The 18,219-nt window shown below is 33.1% G+C and overlaps 1 protein-coding gene across 9 annotated transcripts in view; it reads right to left on the bottom strand.

The window, feature by feature from the left end:
• LOC105487682 (gamma-aminobutyric acid type A receptor subunit alpha2) overlaps positions 1–18,219 on the bottom strand; it is a 153,467-nt gene that overhangs the window by 12,474 nt on the left and 122,774 nt on the right. For 7 of the 9 annotated variants that reach the window (XM_011751216.3, XM_011751214.3, XM_024794707.2 and 4 more), the window contains 2 exons: positions 6,237–6,439; positions 489–668 (listed from right to left, as the gene is read on the bottom strand). In XM_011751216.3, coding sequence (XP_011749518.1) covers positions 489–668; positions 6,237–6,439 — 383 coding nt within the window. The remainder of the gene's footprint in view (positions 1–488; positions 669–6,236; positions 6,440–18,219) is intronic. The other 2 variants (XM_071093651.1, XM_011751213.3) reach the window with 1 other exon arrangement.

Here is an 18,219-nt window from a genome sequence, read left to right as displayed (position 1 = left end):
CTTTATTGCAGTCTTTGGATATATATTTAAAATATGAAGTCTGGAAAAATCCGGATTACAGAAATTAAAATGTCTTACACCATTGTATCAAAACAATCTTGACTTCCTATGAGTTGTAGAGAAAATAATTTGCTAGTAACTTCAGCCAATGTTCTAGCTAACATATAAACACCTATGAGTAAAGTGACCTGGCCTTTGAATGAAAATAACAATTACATGGTTTGGAGTCAGAAAGAATCTTAGGGACTGTTCCTTACAATAAAGAAATGGGGCTCTCATTCAAACACTAAATATGATAGGCTTTGGAGAAAAAAATCAGGTCTCCAAAGTATAAATCTATGCTTTTTCTACCATCTCATGTTGCCTTTTTACAGTTATTGCGGCTACTAGAAAGCCCATTACTTGTAAAATAACAACATGCTCATTGGTCAGATAATGCTATTGTTAACTGTCTACTAATCATCCTGACTGAGAAAAGTGATACTTACAGAAGATTCTTTGAAGGTTAAACAGTCCATCCACTTCTCTAAGTACTCTAAAGTCTTTTCTTGGAATAAACTGGGCCATGAGAAAGCTATATACTTGGACCATATTAGCTTAGCTCCTTGAAGAATTGCTTTCACTGAGTTGTATGTTAATATAATGCCTTCAGCTTTTATTGAAGGGGACTACAAGAAACATCAATATGAAATCCATTATTGCATTTATTGGGAAAAAATTGACATCACTTGCTACAGTACCCAGCTTCCCCTAATTTAAAAAAAAAAAAAAAAAAGCCAACATGATATTTTTTTCAAAAGGCAATTTCAGAGTAAGGCAAGTTTTTCTCTGAGAAAATTTATATCTCCAAAGAAAAATAACTCTTCCCTCCCCCAAGGTGTTACTTTGGTCACCAAGAAGCTGAGAATTTGAAGCTTAACTACTATTGCAATTGACTGCAGCTAATGTGCTAGCCCAAAGATGAATGTATTTGAGTCTATTTTCTTTCACCTTGATTTTCTAATTTTATTTCTATTTTGTTCAATTATAATTTAAGTGAATACATTCTTTCGATAAACTGCCTGAAATACTTTGGAACAAGGCAGGACCTTATGAATACAAATAAATAAATAAATACACTTGAAAATATGATGTTTTCTATGAATTAAATAAAATGACTCAAAACAATACCACATTCCATAACTGTTTGGATATTCTGTTCCTATGTCTACGTTTTGAGTAATTTATTATCTAGTGTTTTCTATACTTTCCTTAGCCAGTTTGGACTTACTGACTCAGCTTTAGAATTGAAAGCAATCTCAAAGAATTAAAGTAAATACATTTTTTATCAATTCAATAAAATATGTACTAAATACTGTGCTAAGTAACAGCAGATATGATGATGAATAAGGCAAGACATTGTCCACTCAGATCTTGTAAACTAGTGCAAGAAACAGACTTATTTGCAATACAACTATAATGTAATGAGATGTTGTAAAAATAATTCATACCAAGTGGTGTCAAAACACAGTTTTGGGAATGAGAGGAGTTAAATACATTAGTCTGAAAAGTTTTCATATTATGTAAAATCAGATAGATCTTAACAAATAATAGGAGTTTGTCAGTTAGCAGAAGAAGAAGACATATTATTCCAAGAGGGGTCAGGAGGTCTAATGTTATGGAGCTGTGTAGAGGCATGGATGTTTGGGGAAATGATGGTGGCTAGTAATGGTTAGAGAAATAATATGACTATGAAACTTAGATCTATCCTCAATCCTGGATTCACTACCTATTAGATGTGTGATTCTGACCAAGTAACTTTATTGACCAATTTTCATTTCTAAAATAGAAATATTCCAGGCACATAGAAGTAAAAACATAATAAAAATATTCCTTCTTATTCATCATAAAAACAAACATAAGAGAAAACTATATACTTGGGCCATATTAGCTTAGCTCCTTGAATAACTGTCTTTAATAATTCATTAAAGAACTGAAGAGTTAGTTAAATGATCTGATTTATGATTTAGAATAACTCCGATATTAATGTAGAGATAGATAAGAAGAAGACACGATTAAAAATATAAAGGAGTAACAAAAACTATAAAAAGTATGAGAGATGGTGAAAATATGGTCTAAGATATGTAAGGAAAATAATGGACAAGATTTAATGACTGACTAAATGTTGAGCGATACTTCCAAGTTGCTGGCTTGTAAGATTAGGTTGTGGCATTAACTGAAGTACCAATTACTGATGAATAACTAGGTATGGGCAGTGGAAAGATATAAAATCAATTTTCTTGTATCTTTTCTAAAACAGATATTGTTATATTCATGTTGAGATTGAGATTGAGATGTTATATTCAGGTAGAAATGCTCCAGGAAGAGGTTAGATATACTATCTTGTAAGTTAAAAGGTATGGTGTATAGTTATTGATAATGACCTTGAATAGTGAAATGAAGGCAAGGGTTTTAAATTTGGATTGGGTAATACCTCTTTAAATCATACCATATTTACTGAGCACCTAACACATGTAAGAGCCTGTACAAAATGCCAGAAAGAAATGATGTATTAAACAAAAATGGTCATTTTCATAATCAGTGAAGGAGCTGAGACAGAAACATGCAATTACAAACTACAATAAAGTCTCTAATGCAAAAGAACAGAGTACTGTACACACTTATAATGGAGGCCTCATCATTTACAAATTACAGAAATTTCCTGAGGAATTGATATTTGTGCTAAGGATGGCAAATGGGGGGACAGTATGCTTAGTGTTGCAGATATTCATGCAAGCATTGTCAGTAAAACCCTTAAAGTGAGAATCACACAGTGAATACTGAAAACAAAAACAGCATTAAAGAAAGCAGAATTAAATGTCTTTAGGGATAAACAAGAACAGATGCCAGGGAAGCTGGGTCCACTCTGAACTCTGGCAGAGAATCAAAAAACAGAAAATGAATAGTGGCAGCTGCCAGGATGTGAGGGAGGAAAGCTGATCCTCCAAAGTTTGATTTAAGAAGGAAAAGAAGAGAAAAAGTTGCTGTGCTGTGCCTGAAGAACGATTCTGGAGCATAACAGTAAAAAAAATTTAATGGGGATTCCTTGAGAAAAATAGGAAAATTATTTTCAGATCTTAAAGTATGGAGGTTATTAGTGCTCTTCAGCTACAAGATAGTAAATGAAAAGGAAATTAGATTATAGTTGGTCGAGAATTAAGTTGAAAGTGATAACATTGCAAGTAAAGCTTTAAAAAAGTTTGAATATAGAAAGAGGCAAGAAACTGAGGATGTGGGAAGAAAGTGGCATAGGATTGGAAAAAGTTTTCTTCTTGGTAAATGAAGCATATTAAGCATCTTCATAAGCTGAAAGAAAGGAGGCAGTTGAAAATAATAAGATGGCTTTGAAGACATAAAATAATAAAACAATAACTAATGGTACAGGTTTGAGAAAGCAAGAAGGAAAGAGATCAAATCAAGAGCTGGGTGAAAGAATTTGTATTGAGCAAAAGGAGAAAAGGAAAAACATTGGATATGAAAAAGGGTTCCATAAGAGCCTGGAGTTGCATAAATAGACACCTTTGTATATGGAAAGGCATAACAATTTGGAGTTTGATAATCTGATGCAGCGTTGTATTTTTCTAATGATAAGGTTTTCTTGCCTAATTTCACAACTGAGGCTAAAAGTAGTATAAAGTCCTGCCCAAGCCTACAGAGTAAGGTAGCTTTGCCTTTTAATATAGAGCTCAAACGTAGTATGAATATAACTGAGAGTGTTTATTTATTTTTTTGCAAAACCGAAATTTAAGTATCAGTGCACATTCTACATGTAACATGTTGAGTGTGCCATCCACATGTAAACAGGCTAAAGATATATGTCTTTTTCTTAAAACATACAATATCAATATGTAGCTGAATCATTATTTTTACGGGCAAATTGATACTTGGTATTTTATGAATTTTCAAAGAACTTTTCATTTGCTCGTTGGGTTGATAGATAACCACATTTGCTCATGTTTACTGATGTCACACAAAAAAGGACTTCCATAAGCCTGGTTAGTCAGAAAGGGCACTACAAACAGCCTGTGGACAAAAACTCTGTATTTAAAGAAAATTATAATTTTCTACTTAAAAATTAAGTCTAAGGAATATTAAAGTAAAAGCAGATAAGCTACTTTAGGGCACTCTTCTGGATTTCCTTTTAGTTTTAAGGACATTTTAGTTCTTAGTCCGAAGGTAGGTTTATGAAACAACTCTCAAACTCATCTGAATCATGAAATTGGATAGAAAACCCACTGATAAATTCATTATATATATATATATATATACACACACACACATATATATATATATATTTTTTTTTTTTTACAAAACTTTCCATGAAGGCAAAGAAGTCCTCCCACTGGTATTACATAGTCAGATTTAAGATCACAAACTCATTCATTCTTTTATACAATAAATATTTATGAAATGCCTGCTAAGGACCAGACACTGTGCTGGGCACTCTAGCTATGGAAAAGGAAACGAGAACAAGCAATGCCTGATATATTGTTTTCCTGAAGTCAACCACAAGAACTAAAATAACATAAACAATGTTAATTCTTTTCCTGAAAATTAGGTTGGAATCTCAGTGATTTTGACATAGCTTTATCCTGGCTATGTGTAATTTGGCATATGGGTAGACTTAAATCCACTATTCACAAGGAGTAAGCTATTGCTTTTACAGAGCATTATCAATTATTTGTTTTGTTTTTCACATTTAGAGGTACTTCTGTTTTCCAAGGTAAAGAGTTGAGAAGGCATATCATTTCATAATGTCAATTTGGCACTCTCTAATATTAAAATAATATATCAATAAATTTACATATGGGAATTCATGGCACAAAACATTTGTCTTTTGCAACATATTTACAAAAGTCTAATATTTTATCTCCAAAAAATTAGTATGAAGGTGCATATGTAACCAATATATCTTAAAAAATAATTGCATAGATACCACGAAAAAGCAGTACACCATATAGGCAATGAAATCATAAATCAATATTAAAATGTAATGGAAATGCTGAAACAGCCCAGAAGTTAAGCATACAAAATTGACCAGATTCCTTTTAATATTTATTTGTTGGCTCTGTTAGTAGAGAAAATACAACTCATAAAATGAAATAAACCATCAGCCTTATTAAAATTTCTATGGCTTAAAAAAATTAAGGAAAAAGACCAAGACTTTTAAACTATAACATTTACTGCTTATATATTTAAACTGCAATATTGTCATAGCAATGAAAAAAAATTCAAATAACTGAAAAAGAAATCAAATCTGCAAGTATGTTAATCCAAATTTAATAAAAGAAGCATTTAGGTTGATACAATGTTAAAGAAATTCTCTGAATACAACGTTTTATCATTATTAAGAATATAGATGATTATGATACATTCTAAGCCTCTTCTTGAGGCAGATACATAATCTACAGAGTATGAAAGGAAACAGCTGTTATATCAATGCACAAATCTCTAATTAGATTCAGTACTTGAAACCTGAATATGGAGAGCAATAATCTCAAAAGAAGTTAATCTTAAAAACAAATAACTTTTGCCTTTTAGACCATTTGAACAATTTAAAATTCCTAGGCATTTCAGTACTGACATATTTATTCCATACAACATGGGAAAAAATTAAAAAAAAATGCTACATGGGCTTTTACAATCAATCAACAGAGATTGGAACAGGTGAAGAGGACTCAATTCATTGACAAAGCCTGGAATTCTATAATAAGTAAAACTAACGCCCATTATCTTTTTCCAATCTCTTTATAATAATCCAGTGTAGTGTTAAAACCATGAACTTAACAGTCAGACAGGTATATCGGGGTTCAAGTATATTTACTAACAATTTGTGTAAGCTTGGGTAAGTAAACAGCTTTACTGTTTCAGACTCTTCATGAGTAAAAATGAGAAGAAGAAGGCAGTCCAGTCATAAAGATGCTATAAAGATTATGTGAGAGAGCATAGGTAAAACACTTAGCACAGTGCCTGACACATACAGCTCAACAGATGCTATGGAGTGGTTTTAATGGAAGTATTACTACTACGAGCACTCCTAAAGGATGTCAGGTGAGAACACTTTAAAAGAAATTGATGTGATTTAAATTCATATATATATGGATGTCTTTAATGTCAATTTTTAGAAACATATCTGTTACAAGCTGAATTCATTGGGGTATTTTCTTAATAATGATAACACGGAAGCTCTCACTTACCTTGTCATTTACTACACTCTTCCCATCCCAAGCCCATCCTCTTTTGGTGAAGTAATTAACAGTTGCAAATTCAATTAGGGCAGAGAACACAAATGCATAACAAACAGCAATAAACCAGTCCATGGCAGTCGCATAAGCCACTTTGGGGAGAGAATTTCGAGCACTGATGCTTAGAGTTGTCATTGTTAGGACAGTTGTTACTCCTGCAAAAGAAAAGATAGGAACCAAAAACATCAATAGTTACTGGCAGGACAGCATGGGAAGTAGCTTTTCTTTCTGCCCCCATCCTCCAAAGCTTTTGCTACTCTTATCCACTAAAAAATAATAAATAAATGAATAAATGCTAGAATACAGTGTAACGTTAATTATCTTAAATAGGTATGATATTTCTTGATGTAATGACTCTCAAAATATTTTCGGTTTCCATTTTTGTTCTGTATAGAAATCATTTTTCCTCTTCCTAAGTACTATTGAAGTTAAAAAGACTGGGGATACTGAAGTAGCATTACCTACAAGGAAAAGCAGGCACTTTAAATGGGCCCATTGCCAATTAATATATATTTTTTAAATCTTGTAAAACCCTCACATTAATTTGTTCATCATTTATTTGAATCATGTTAAGCAATGGACCAATAACCCACAGAAGTAATCATGAAGGAACCGTGATTTAAAAATACTTCAAGAGGCTCAGCGCGGTGGCTCACGCCTGTAATCCCAGCACTTTGAGAGGCTGAGGAGGGTGGGTCAGAAGGTCAGGAGTTCAAGACCAGCCTGGCCAAGATAGTGAAACCCCATCTCTTTTAAAAATACAAAAATTAGCCGGGCATGGTGGCGGGTGCCTGTAATCCCATCTACTCTGGAGGCTGAGGTAGGGAGTTGCTTAAACCGGCAGAGGTTGCAGTGAGCCAAGATCACACCACTGCACTCCAGCCTGGTCGACAGAGCAAAACTCCGTCTCCAAAAAAAAAAAAAAAAGAAAGAGACAGACAGAGAGAGAGAGGGATACAGAAAGAGAAGAAAGGAAGGAAGGAAGGAAGGAAGGAAGGAAGGAAGGAAGGAAGGAAGGAAGGAAGGAAGGAAGGAAGGAAGGAAGGAAGGAAGGAAGGAAGGAAGGAAGGAAGGAAGGAAGGAAGGAAGGAAGGAAGGAAGGAAGGGAGGGAGGGAGGGGAAAGAAAGAAACTTCAAGCCTGGCTATTTCAGTATTAAATCAATAATTCTGCATTGCTCAGCATTATGAGGACATAATTTTCCTTTACAACATAACTTAGAATCCATAAAATATGAACCAAACCACTAAAAACAAAAACTCATAAAATATAATTAATTATTTTGTAACTTTCTTGGTTTTAAAATAATATATTTCCTTTCCTTTTAACATATAGCTTTTCTGACAGTGGTAAGGAAGTCACAATTGATAAGAGAAAATAAGGCAATAATTCAGGAAGTAAACTGCATTATAAGTCCTCAAAATGACCATTACAATAACCTGTTTTGTCAGGGATCCAATATAAGTTTAATTATGTGCACTGGAGGTACATTAAATTAAAAGAAAATATGAAAATGTTAAAGAAATATTCATTCATATTTGAAGGTTCTTTGTATTTTATTTTCCTTTAGGATAAAACAGTATTTTCATTCATTTACAATACAGTTAGCAATTCAAAATAGCAATAATTCCAGTAAAGCATGAGTAAATGCATCTAGAAATACCCTATGATTGTAATAGTAAGAATGAAAGAAAAAAGGAACTTTATTTCACTGGCTGCTGAGTTATTAAAAACCACATTTACAGAAACATATTATGTTTGCACGTGCTAAATTGTGAAAGGTTTTGATGAATACGTTGCTTTCCTTTGAGACTTTCATACAAAAGAATAGAATATAAGACAGATACACATGTACATACATACATATACATATACATGTACATATGTATGTATATACACTCAATATAGGAAATGAAAATAAATCAGCAGCAACAGTAAAGGTAATCCAAAAATAGTTGCTCTTTAAAAGCAATATTATCATCAAAATGTTAGTAAAATTTTTAAAAATTTATACTCTCCTGATAGTGTGGAAGATATAGGGCTTTACAAATTTGTGTCATACCTAAGAAACTGTCGTCTAATCCAAGGTCATGAAGAATTAGCCCTATATTTCCTATCAGTTTTAGAGTTTTAGGTCTTACCAGTGAGTCTTTGCTCCATTTTGAGTTCATTTTTGTGTGTGGTGTAAGGTAGATGTCCAAATTCATTCTTTTGCACATAGATAGCCCGTTGTCCCAGCACCATGTGTGAAAAAAGACTTTTGTTTCCCCATTAAATTATCTTGGACACTTTGTTGAGAATCAATTGACCATAGATATGTGGGATATCTCTGTACTGCAAATGTTATATCATTGATCTACATATCTATCCTTAGTCAAGTTTTACACTGTTTTGATGACTCTAGCTTTAGAGTAACTTTTGAAATCGAGAAGCTTGAGTCCCTTCTTATTCCTATTCATCAGTCTTAGTTTTCTTCAAGATTGTTTTGGCTATTCAGGATCCCTTACATTTCTGTATGTTGTTACAGTCATTTTGTTCAGTTTTGTAAAAAGGTCATTGGAATTTTAATAGATATTTAATTGAATCTGCACATGATATTTTGGTAGTAATGTCATTTTAATGATATTTAGTCTTTCAGTCTTTGAACACAGGATATATTTCCACTAGATCATTCTTTCTCTCATTCTCTCCTGTCTCTCTCTGTCTCTCTCTATTTCTCTATAATAAACATTTCCATTTATTTAGGGCTTCTTTAATTTCATACAGCAACATTCTATAGTTTTCGATATTTAAGTCTTTCATCTTCTTGGTTAAATTTATTTATAGATATTGTATTTGTTTAGATGCTAATGTAAATGGAATGGCTTTCTTAACTTTCTGTTCAGATTGTTCATTGCTTATGTACAAAAACACAACTGACTTTTTGTATGTTGATTTTGTACCCTGCACCTTTGCTGAATTTAATAGCTGTGACAATTTTGACGTGGTTCGTTAAGGGTCTTCTATGAATAAGATCATGCAAATAGAGAGAGTTTTACTTCTTCCTTTCCAATCTGCATATTTTATTTGTTTTTCTTGCCTAATTGCCCTAGCTAGAACGTGTAGTATAACGTTGAATAGAATTGGTGAAAGCAGACATCTGTGTCTTATTTCTGATGTTAGGGAGAAACTTTAATCCTTCACCTACAGGTATGATTGTTTTCATGTTTATTTTTTTATTTTCCATAAATATGTTATATTATATTGATTTGATTTTTGTATGCTGATCTAACCTTGCATTTCTGGGATAAATCCCACTTTGTCACGCTATGTAATCCTTTTAAAATATGGCTGATTTTAATTTGCTAGTATTTTATTGAGGGCATCTGCATCTATATTTAAAAGGAATATGGATCTGTAGGTTTTTAATTGTGATTTCTTTCTCTAGTTTGGTGTCTTGGTAATACAGCCTTATAAAATGAGTCAGGAAATGTTTCCTTCTCATGTATTTTCTGGAATATTTTGAGAAAGTTTGTTGTTAATTCTTTTTTTTTAATTTATTTATTATTATTATACTTTAAGTTGTAGGGTACATGTGCATAACGTGCAGGTTTGTTACATATATATACTTGTGCCATGTTGGTGTGCTGCACCCATCAACTCGTCATTTACATCAGGTATAACTCCCAATGCAATCCCTTCCCCCTTCACCCCTCCCCCCTCCCCATGATAGGCCCCGGTGTGTGATGTTCCCCTTCCTGAGTCCAAGTGATCTCATTGTTCAGTTCCCACCTATGAGTGAGAACATGTGGTGTTTGGTTTTCTGTTCTTGTGATAGTTTGCTAAGAATGATGGTTTCCAGCTGCATCCATGTCCCTACAAAGGACACAAACTCATCCTTTTTGATGGCTGCATAGTATTCCATGGTGTATATGTGCCACATTTTCTTAATCCAATCTGTCACTGATGGACATTTGGGTTGATTCCAAGTCTTTGCTATTGTGAATAGTGCTGCAATAAACATACGTGTGCATGTGTCTTTATAGCAGCATAATTTATAATCCTTTGGGTATATACCCAGTAATGGGATGGCTGGGTCATATGGTACATCTAATTCTAGATCATTGAGGAATCGCCATACTGTTTTCCATAATGGTTGAACTAGTTTACAATCCCACCAACAGTGTAAAAGGGTTCCTTTATATGTTTGGGAGAATTCACCAGTGAAGCCATTTGACCTTGAGGTTTTCTTAATTGGAATATTTAGTTTACTAAATTCATAGTTTTATTTGTCATAGGTTTATTCAGAATCTTGAGTTAATTTTAGTCATGTGTCATTGCTAGGAATTGTTATAGTTAATATAGATTGTCTAAATTTTTGGCATACAATCGTTACCAGAATTTATATATAGATATAGATATATAGATACAGATATAGATACACAGAGAGAGAGAGAGAGAGAGAGAGAGAGAGAGAGAGATTGAGTCAGTCTTGCTTGACATTTCACCCAGGCTGAAATGAAGTAATGTGATCTTAGCTCACTGCAACCTACACCTCCTGGGTTCAAACAATTCTTGTGCCTCAGCATCCTGAATAGCTGGGATTACAGGAGCATGTCACCATGCCCAATTAATTTTCATATTTTTAGTAGAGACGGATTTTGTCATGTTGGCCTGGCTGGTCTCAAACTCCTGGCCTCAAGTGAGTGATCCACCCGCCTCGGCCTCCCAAAGTGCTGTGATTACAGGCATGAGCCACTGTGCCTTGCCACATATATATATATATTATATAAATTTCTTTTGCTCTATGGTCAGAAGTGATGTCCTCTCTTCTTGCTTAATTTTAGTAATTTGATTTTTGTCTCTTTTTTTCTTGGTCATTGTAGCTAAAAGTAACTCAATGTTATTGATCTGCTCAAAAACCAACTTATGGTTGTGTGGTAATTTTTTCTATTTGTTATTTCTGTTCTCTCTACAATTTATCTCTACTCTAACACTTCTTGTTTTTCTTCCCCTTGCTTTGGGTTTAGCTTTTCTACCATTCAAGGAAGATGGTTAAGTTATTGATTTGAGAATTTTTTTTTCTCTTCGTAACATAAGTGGTTAGAGATACAAATTTCTCTTTAAGAACAAGCTTTTGTCATTTTCCATAACATACATTATTTTTTGCTTCCATTCAATCTTAAAGTATTTTCTAAAACCTCTTGTGATTTCTTCTTTGATTTCATGGTTATTTAGAAATGTCTTCTTTAATGTTTACATACTATAAATTTCCCAAATTTACTTTTTTATTGATTTCTAATTCTATTCTATTGTAGTGTCAGAACATACTTTGTAATAATTCAATCTTTGAATTTCTTGAGACTTGTTTAATGGTCTAATGCATTATCTTCCTAGAGAATGCTTCATGCCCACTTGAGAAATATGTGCATTCCGCTTTTTATGACCAGAGTACGTTAGGTGTAGTTGGTGTATTCTCTATTCAAGTCTTCTACATTTTGCTGATCTTCTGTCTAGTTATATTCATTTTAATATTTTTAATATTTTATTTTAATATTACAATTTTAATATTTTATTTCAATAAAATATTAACTTTCGTATTTAATTTTTAATATTTAAAATAAATATAAAATAAATTTATAAATTTAAATATAAATAAATATAAAACAAAATTTTTAGTTAATGTTTAATATTTTATTTTAGTTTTGATGAATAATTCTAGGTTGAATATTTTTATTTTCAAATATCTTCCCATGGCCTCTGGTCTCCATGGTTTTTGATTATTTGTTAGGTGCTAATCATATTGAGAATCCCTTTTATATGAGATGTTACTTTGCTTGTAACATTTGCTTGTTTCAAGATTCTCTATTGGCCTTTGGCATTCCAAAGTTTTATTATGATATATCCAGTTGTGATGTCTTAGAGTTTCCTTTATTTCTAGTTCATTGAGCTTCTTGGATGTACTGATAGAAAATTTTCATCAAGTTTGAAAGGTTTTAGCCATCACGTCTTCAATTTTTTTTTTTTTTTTTTTTTTTTTTTGAGGTGGAGTCTCAGTCTGTCACCCAGGTTAGAGGTCACTGACACGGTCTCGTCTCACTGCAACCTTTGCCTCCCAGGTTCAAGCAATTCTCCTGCCTCAGCCTGCTGAATAGTTGGGATTACAGGCATGCACCACCACATACACCTAATTTATTTTTCTTTTTCTTTTTTTTTTTTTTTTTTTTTTTTGAGACAGAGTCTCGCTCTGTCGCCCAGGCTGGAGTGCAGTGGCCGGATCTCAGCTCACTGCAAGCTCCGCCTCCCGGGTTTGCGCCATTCTCCTGCCTCAGCCTCCCGAGTAGCTGGGACTACAGGCGCCCGCCACCTCGCCCGGCTAGGTTTTTTTTTTTGTATTTTTTTTGGTAGAGACGAGGTTTCACCGTGTTAACCAGGATGGTCTCGATATTCTGACCTCGTGATCCGCCCGTCTCGGCGTCCCAAAGTGCTGGGATTACAGGCTTGAGCCACCGCGCCCGGCCTATTTTTATTTTTCGTAGAGACAGTGCTTCACCATGTTGTTCAGGCTGGTCTTGAACTCCTGACCTCAGATGATCCACCTGCCTTGGCCTTCCAAAGTGCTGGAATTACAGGTGTGAGCCACCGTGCATGGCCCAAATATTCTTTTTTTTACCTTTCTCTCTCTACTCTTGTTCTCTGACTACAAAAGATTCATCTGTTGATATGCTTGATGATGTACAACAGGTCTTACAGACTGATTAATTTTCCTCATTCTTTTCTCTTTCTGTTCCTCATATTCAACAATCTTAATTGGCTTATCATTGAGGTAACTGATTTTTCTTTTTGGACTGTTTGAATCTGCTGGTAAGCCTCTCTAGTGAATTTTTTATTTCAGTTATGATAATTTGAACTACAGAATTTCTAATTGTTTCAATTTTAAATAATTTATATTATTTTATTGATGAAGTGTTTGAAATATTATTATTATACTTTCCTTTAGTTCTTTGGACATGGTCTCCTTTAGCTCTTTTATCATAGTTAGCATAGTTAAAGACTTTGTGTGGTTAGTACAATGTCTGGGCTTCCTCAGGTAGAATTTCTAACGAATTTTTTTTTTCCTGAAAATGGGTTATAGTTTCTCTTTACTTTGTATGTCTCATATTCTTTTTTGAAAATTGGACATTAGGAATATTGTAATGTGGCAAATCTGGAAATCAGACTCTGACCCTTCTCTGGGATTTGTTGTTATTGTTGACAAACTTATTGTTTGTTTATTAGCTTTTCTTAACTAATTCTATGAAGTCTGTGTTCTTTTTAGTTAGGGACTACCGAAGACTCTGTTTTAATAGCTTAGGGGGTCATCTAATGGGTAGACAGAATATGTAATTGTTAGCTATTTTTATTCTTCCTACTTTTGTTATAACAGTTTGACGATCCCTCAGCCAAAAATCTCAGATTTAATATTCTCCAAAATCTGAAATGTTTCAAGTGCCAAGATGACATTGTAGATTTCAGATTTTTCAGATTATGGATGCTGAACCAGTGTGTATTCTACAAATATTCCAAAATCCAAGAATATCCAAAAGACTTCTGGTCCCAAGCATTTTGGATAAGGGATAGTCAACCTGTACTGCCATTCTAAAAAAATGTATCTTGCTGATTTGACAGAAAACAACAACAACAACAATAACAAAACCCTAGAGCTACATCAAACTCTAAAACTACTAGAATAAAAGATAGAGTAAAAGGTATATGACATTAGTTTGGGTAACGATTTTTTAGGTTTGACTGTGAAAACATAGGCAACAAAAACAAAGATAAACGAGTAAGATTACATCAAGATTAAGAGTTTCCATATATTAAACAAAATTAGCAGAATGATAAAAATCTGGGATCGGTAGAAAACATTTGCAAGCCACAATTCTGAAAAGTGCTTAATTTACAAGGTATATAAAAAACTCAAACACCTCTACAGCAATAAAATAAGTAATCAAATTGAGAAACAGGCAAGGGACTTGAAAAGATATTCCTCAAGGGAAGACATAAATAGTTGACAGATACGTGAAAAAAAAGGCCAACATCACTAAACATTAGAGGATATCAATTAAAGCCATAATGAATATCGCTTCACATATTTTAGAATGACTATTATCAAAGGGACAAAAGAGAACACATGTTGGCAAGGATGTATATTGCACACTCTTGGTTGGAATGTGAACTATGCGAATTAGTATAACTATTATGGAAAACAGTATGGGAGTTTTCCAAAAAACAGAAAATGAAATTACCGTATGATCCAGCAATCATACTTCTGCGAATTTACCCCAAAGACTTGAGATCAGTATATTGAAATGATGTCTGCACTTTCATGTTCATTACAACACTACTTACAATAGCCAACTTACGAGATCAGTCTAAGTGTCTTCCAAAGGATGAATCAAGAAAGAAAATGTGGTATATGTGTACAACGGAAGAGTATTAGGCCTCAGAAAAAGAAGAAATTCTGTCAGTTGAGGCAACATGAATAGAATTGGAGAATAATATGCTGGGTTAAATAAGTCAAACACAGAAAGACAAAAGCAGCATGTTCTCACTTAAAGGTAAAGTCTAAAACAATTGAACTCACAGAAGCAGTGAGAAGAATGGTAGTTACTAGAGGCTGTGAGGTCAGGGAAATGGAATGGGGAGATGATAGCCAAAGGGTACAAAGCCTCAGATGGGAAGAATAATTTTTATGTTTGTTTTGAGAACAGTTGCAGAGTATGGTAAATATAGCTGCTAATTAAGTTTGGTAACTTCTATTTCACTAAAAGAATATTTCTAATATTCTCATTACAAAATGTTAAATGTTGGAGGTGACAGATATATTAATTAGCTGAGTTTAAGCTTTCCACATTATATTAAAAAATCATAACATCATTTTGTAATCCATATTTACATGTACAATTATAATGTGTCAATAGATAGCAAAAAAGAAAGTATAGAGATAAATGTTATACAAGACTCTTCTATGAACACTACTTATAAAAGCCAGAGTGGCAAATTGGTCTATTAACTGATGCAGAAATAGTCTGAAAAATTGTTGAATACCTACATTATAAATACCATGACAATACCACAAATAATAAAATAGTGCTATATATTGACTACAAATATTCTGCATTAAAAGTTTCATAATTCCATTTGAATGAAAATATACACAGCTAGATTTATATATCAATATACATGTAACTGTATAAATGTAGTAAAAAAAACTCAGAAAAGAAACACGTACAGTTACCATTTTGGGGAAGAATGTGGTATTTAGATTGAATAAAGAAAATTAAAATGGACTTGTGGCTGACTTTTTTTGTTTTACATTTTTTGCTATTTTAAAATGAAATACCAGGAATAAAATTAAAACATAAAATCTCTAATGATACAATTTAAGATGGTAATATTAGTTATTTGTGAAAATTAATAGTGAGATTATATTATTTTCTTTTTCTGCAGTGAAACTGCTTTTCATTTGTGATAAAAATAATACAACAATTTTAATTTAAAGCAGGGATAGTTGATGGCATCTATCAATTCTAATTCAAATGTGAATTTTTGGAATATCTGATGGATGCACTAATACTGATTAACTTTTTTAAAAAACAGAAAACATTTACAATAAAATGCAAGTCCAAATGATGGCAAACCATAAGTTGAATTTTGTTTCTAAGTCTACATTAACAGTTTAAAATTAGATTTTGGTCTATTCATTCTAGGCAATAAAACATTACAGCAATTTTAATACAAATCTACCGTGAGGCAATCTTCCCTATATCTAAATTATATTTTCTTTCATCTGATTTTGGAAATTTGGCAATAATGTTATTAACTTTGTCTCTAGATGCCCTCCTCCTTCTTCCTTTCTTCCCTTTCTTTTTGTCTTTTTACTGGAAAAATATGATTCTCAAATGCCACCTTTTCTGTTTACTGCTTTATCGTAGCCTGGTCTCATGACACTATAAACAAAGAGTACTGGACATTAAATAAAGAGACAGTGCACTTACCTGGAAAGCTCACAAACCTTCCCTGTACCTGTCTACCAACAATGTGCATTTTTCTGCACCTAGTTGGGCACTCTCTAAATGTTTCCTCAGCATTTATTTAACAGACTGTTTCTTTTTTTATCACCTCTGATGAGATCTCTACAATTCACTTATCTGGGAGGCTTTTTTTGTCAGTTAAGTGCCTTAAAGTGTTTTTAGCACTAAAATTCTCTATAATATGTGAAATATATGTGAGGATTCCCCATGCATAGACAATACCTAACTTATAGCACTTTTACACTTTATTTTATATAATATTTTTATATCAAGGTATAGGCCAAAAATGTTAGATAATTGATGTTTTAACTCATACTAGGTGAGCAAATGATGTCTAAGCAAAGGGTTTTGGGTGAAAATACACGCTGAGAAGAAAGTCAAACCAAGGTAGGTAGTTTAGCACAGAGACTGACACTGCTGCAGCAGCTTCCCCATTTCTAACATAAGGATCACCAATAGCGCTTTCTAATAGTGTTGTTACTAAGACCAAATGAGTTTCTTCACGTAAAGCTGTGCCCCTACTATAAAAAAATAAATAAATACTTCAATGCATGTATGCAAAAAATATCACTCTGAAAGCAAAGGTAGATTTAAACCAGAAAGACAAAATAAAATAAAATCCTCCTGTGTATTTGTGGTTGGGGTGTGGGGTGGAAGTTAAGAAGGAAAAGTCTCAGAAACTAAACAGGCACGAAAGACTGCACTAGAACACATGTAAAATTGTTTGATACCACCTGCTGGTTACTGCTAGGAATGGCAGAAACAAAAGATTCTCTGATAACATGTGTTGGGTTTCCCCTGCTTCAGGCCAATGGATAAAAATTGAAAGTACAGAATATAACAAACGTATGCACAAGACCAGGTCGTATGTGCCTCTAGAAGGAAGTTCTACAGACTGCAAAACCTGACCTATGCATACTGCAGCATTAGTAGAATGTGCACTCTCAGGTGCAAGAAGCTTTGACATTTTGTTAAATATCCTATTCCCCAAATAAAATAAAATAAACATTTACAAATACAATTTAAGTGTACTATAAAAGGCTATAATTTTTAACTCAGAACCGTACTGCATCTGAATGATAAAATCATTGGAATTTCTATGTGCTAGAGAGAGAAATTAGAATTTGGATGACATATTTTGTCAAAAAGCTTAACTCAAACTCACATCTTTAATATTGGTGAGAATAAAGAAAAAAAATATGATCTAGAAGAAAATGTTTCAAAGGCTATAATAATAATGTGGACAACACTGTTGAAGGAATTGAAATTGTTCTATTCACCTAAATGTATCACGGATTTAATTCATCCAAAACTCGTATTCCCCTCCTCACTTTTCTTCCTGAAGTCCTTCTCTCAGTGAAAGACTTCACAATCTAAATGATGCCATTTTCATATTGGCACCAACATGAAGCTGCAGAGATATAAAAATGTTGTCAGTCTAGGGAATTATACATGCTGTTTACTCTACCTGGAGTCTTTCCACTGCCAGTTGTTTACCTCTTTTGTATTTAGCTACCTTTTATTTCTTTACTTGATAAATTATTATTAAGTGCCTACTAAACATCAGGTACTCTTGTAAAAACTGAGAATACACCAATTAACAAAATTGCAAAGGTTGCTGCACCCTAGAGTGCCCATTCTGCTAATGCTGCAGTATATATAGCTCAGGTTTTGCAATCTGTAGAATCTCTTTCCTAAAGGAACACACAACCAGGTCTGAAGCATATCTTTGTTTTATTGTCCTTTTCAAAATTTTGTTAGTTGGCACAACTGTATACCCCCAAAAATTATATGGATTAGAGCTTGTGTGTCTTCTCCCCAAAATGTAAAAGGGTGCTTAGTTGAGGGTAGTGTTTCATTTTTTAAATAAATTAATAAATA

The sequence above is a fragment of the Macaca nemestrina genome, chromosome 3, assembly GCF_043159975.1.
Source record: "Macaca nemestrina isolate mMacNem1 chromosome 3, mMacNem.hap1, whole genome shotgun sequence".
NCBI lineage: Eukaryota > Metazoa > Chordata > Mammalia > Primates > Cercopithecidae > Macaca > Macaca nemestrina.
Note: the sequence above shows the minus strand (reverse complement) of the source record. Positions and strands in the feature narration are given on the sequence as shown.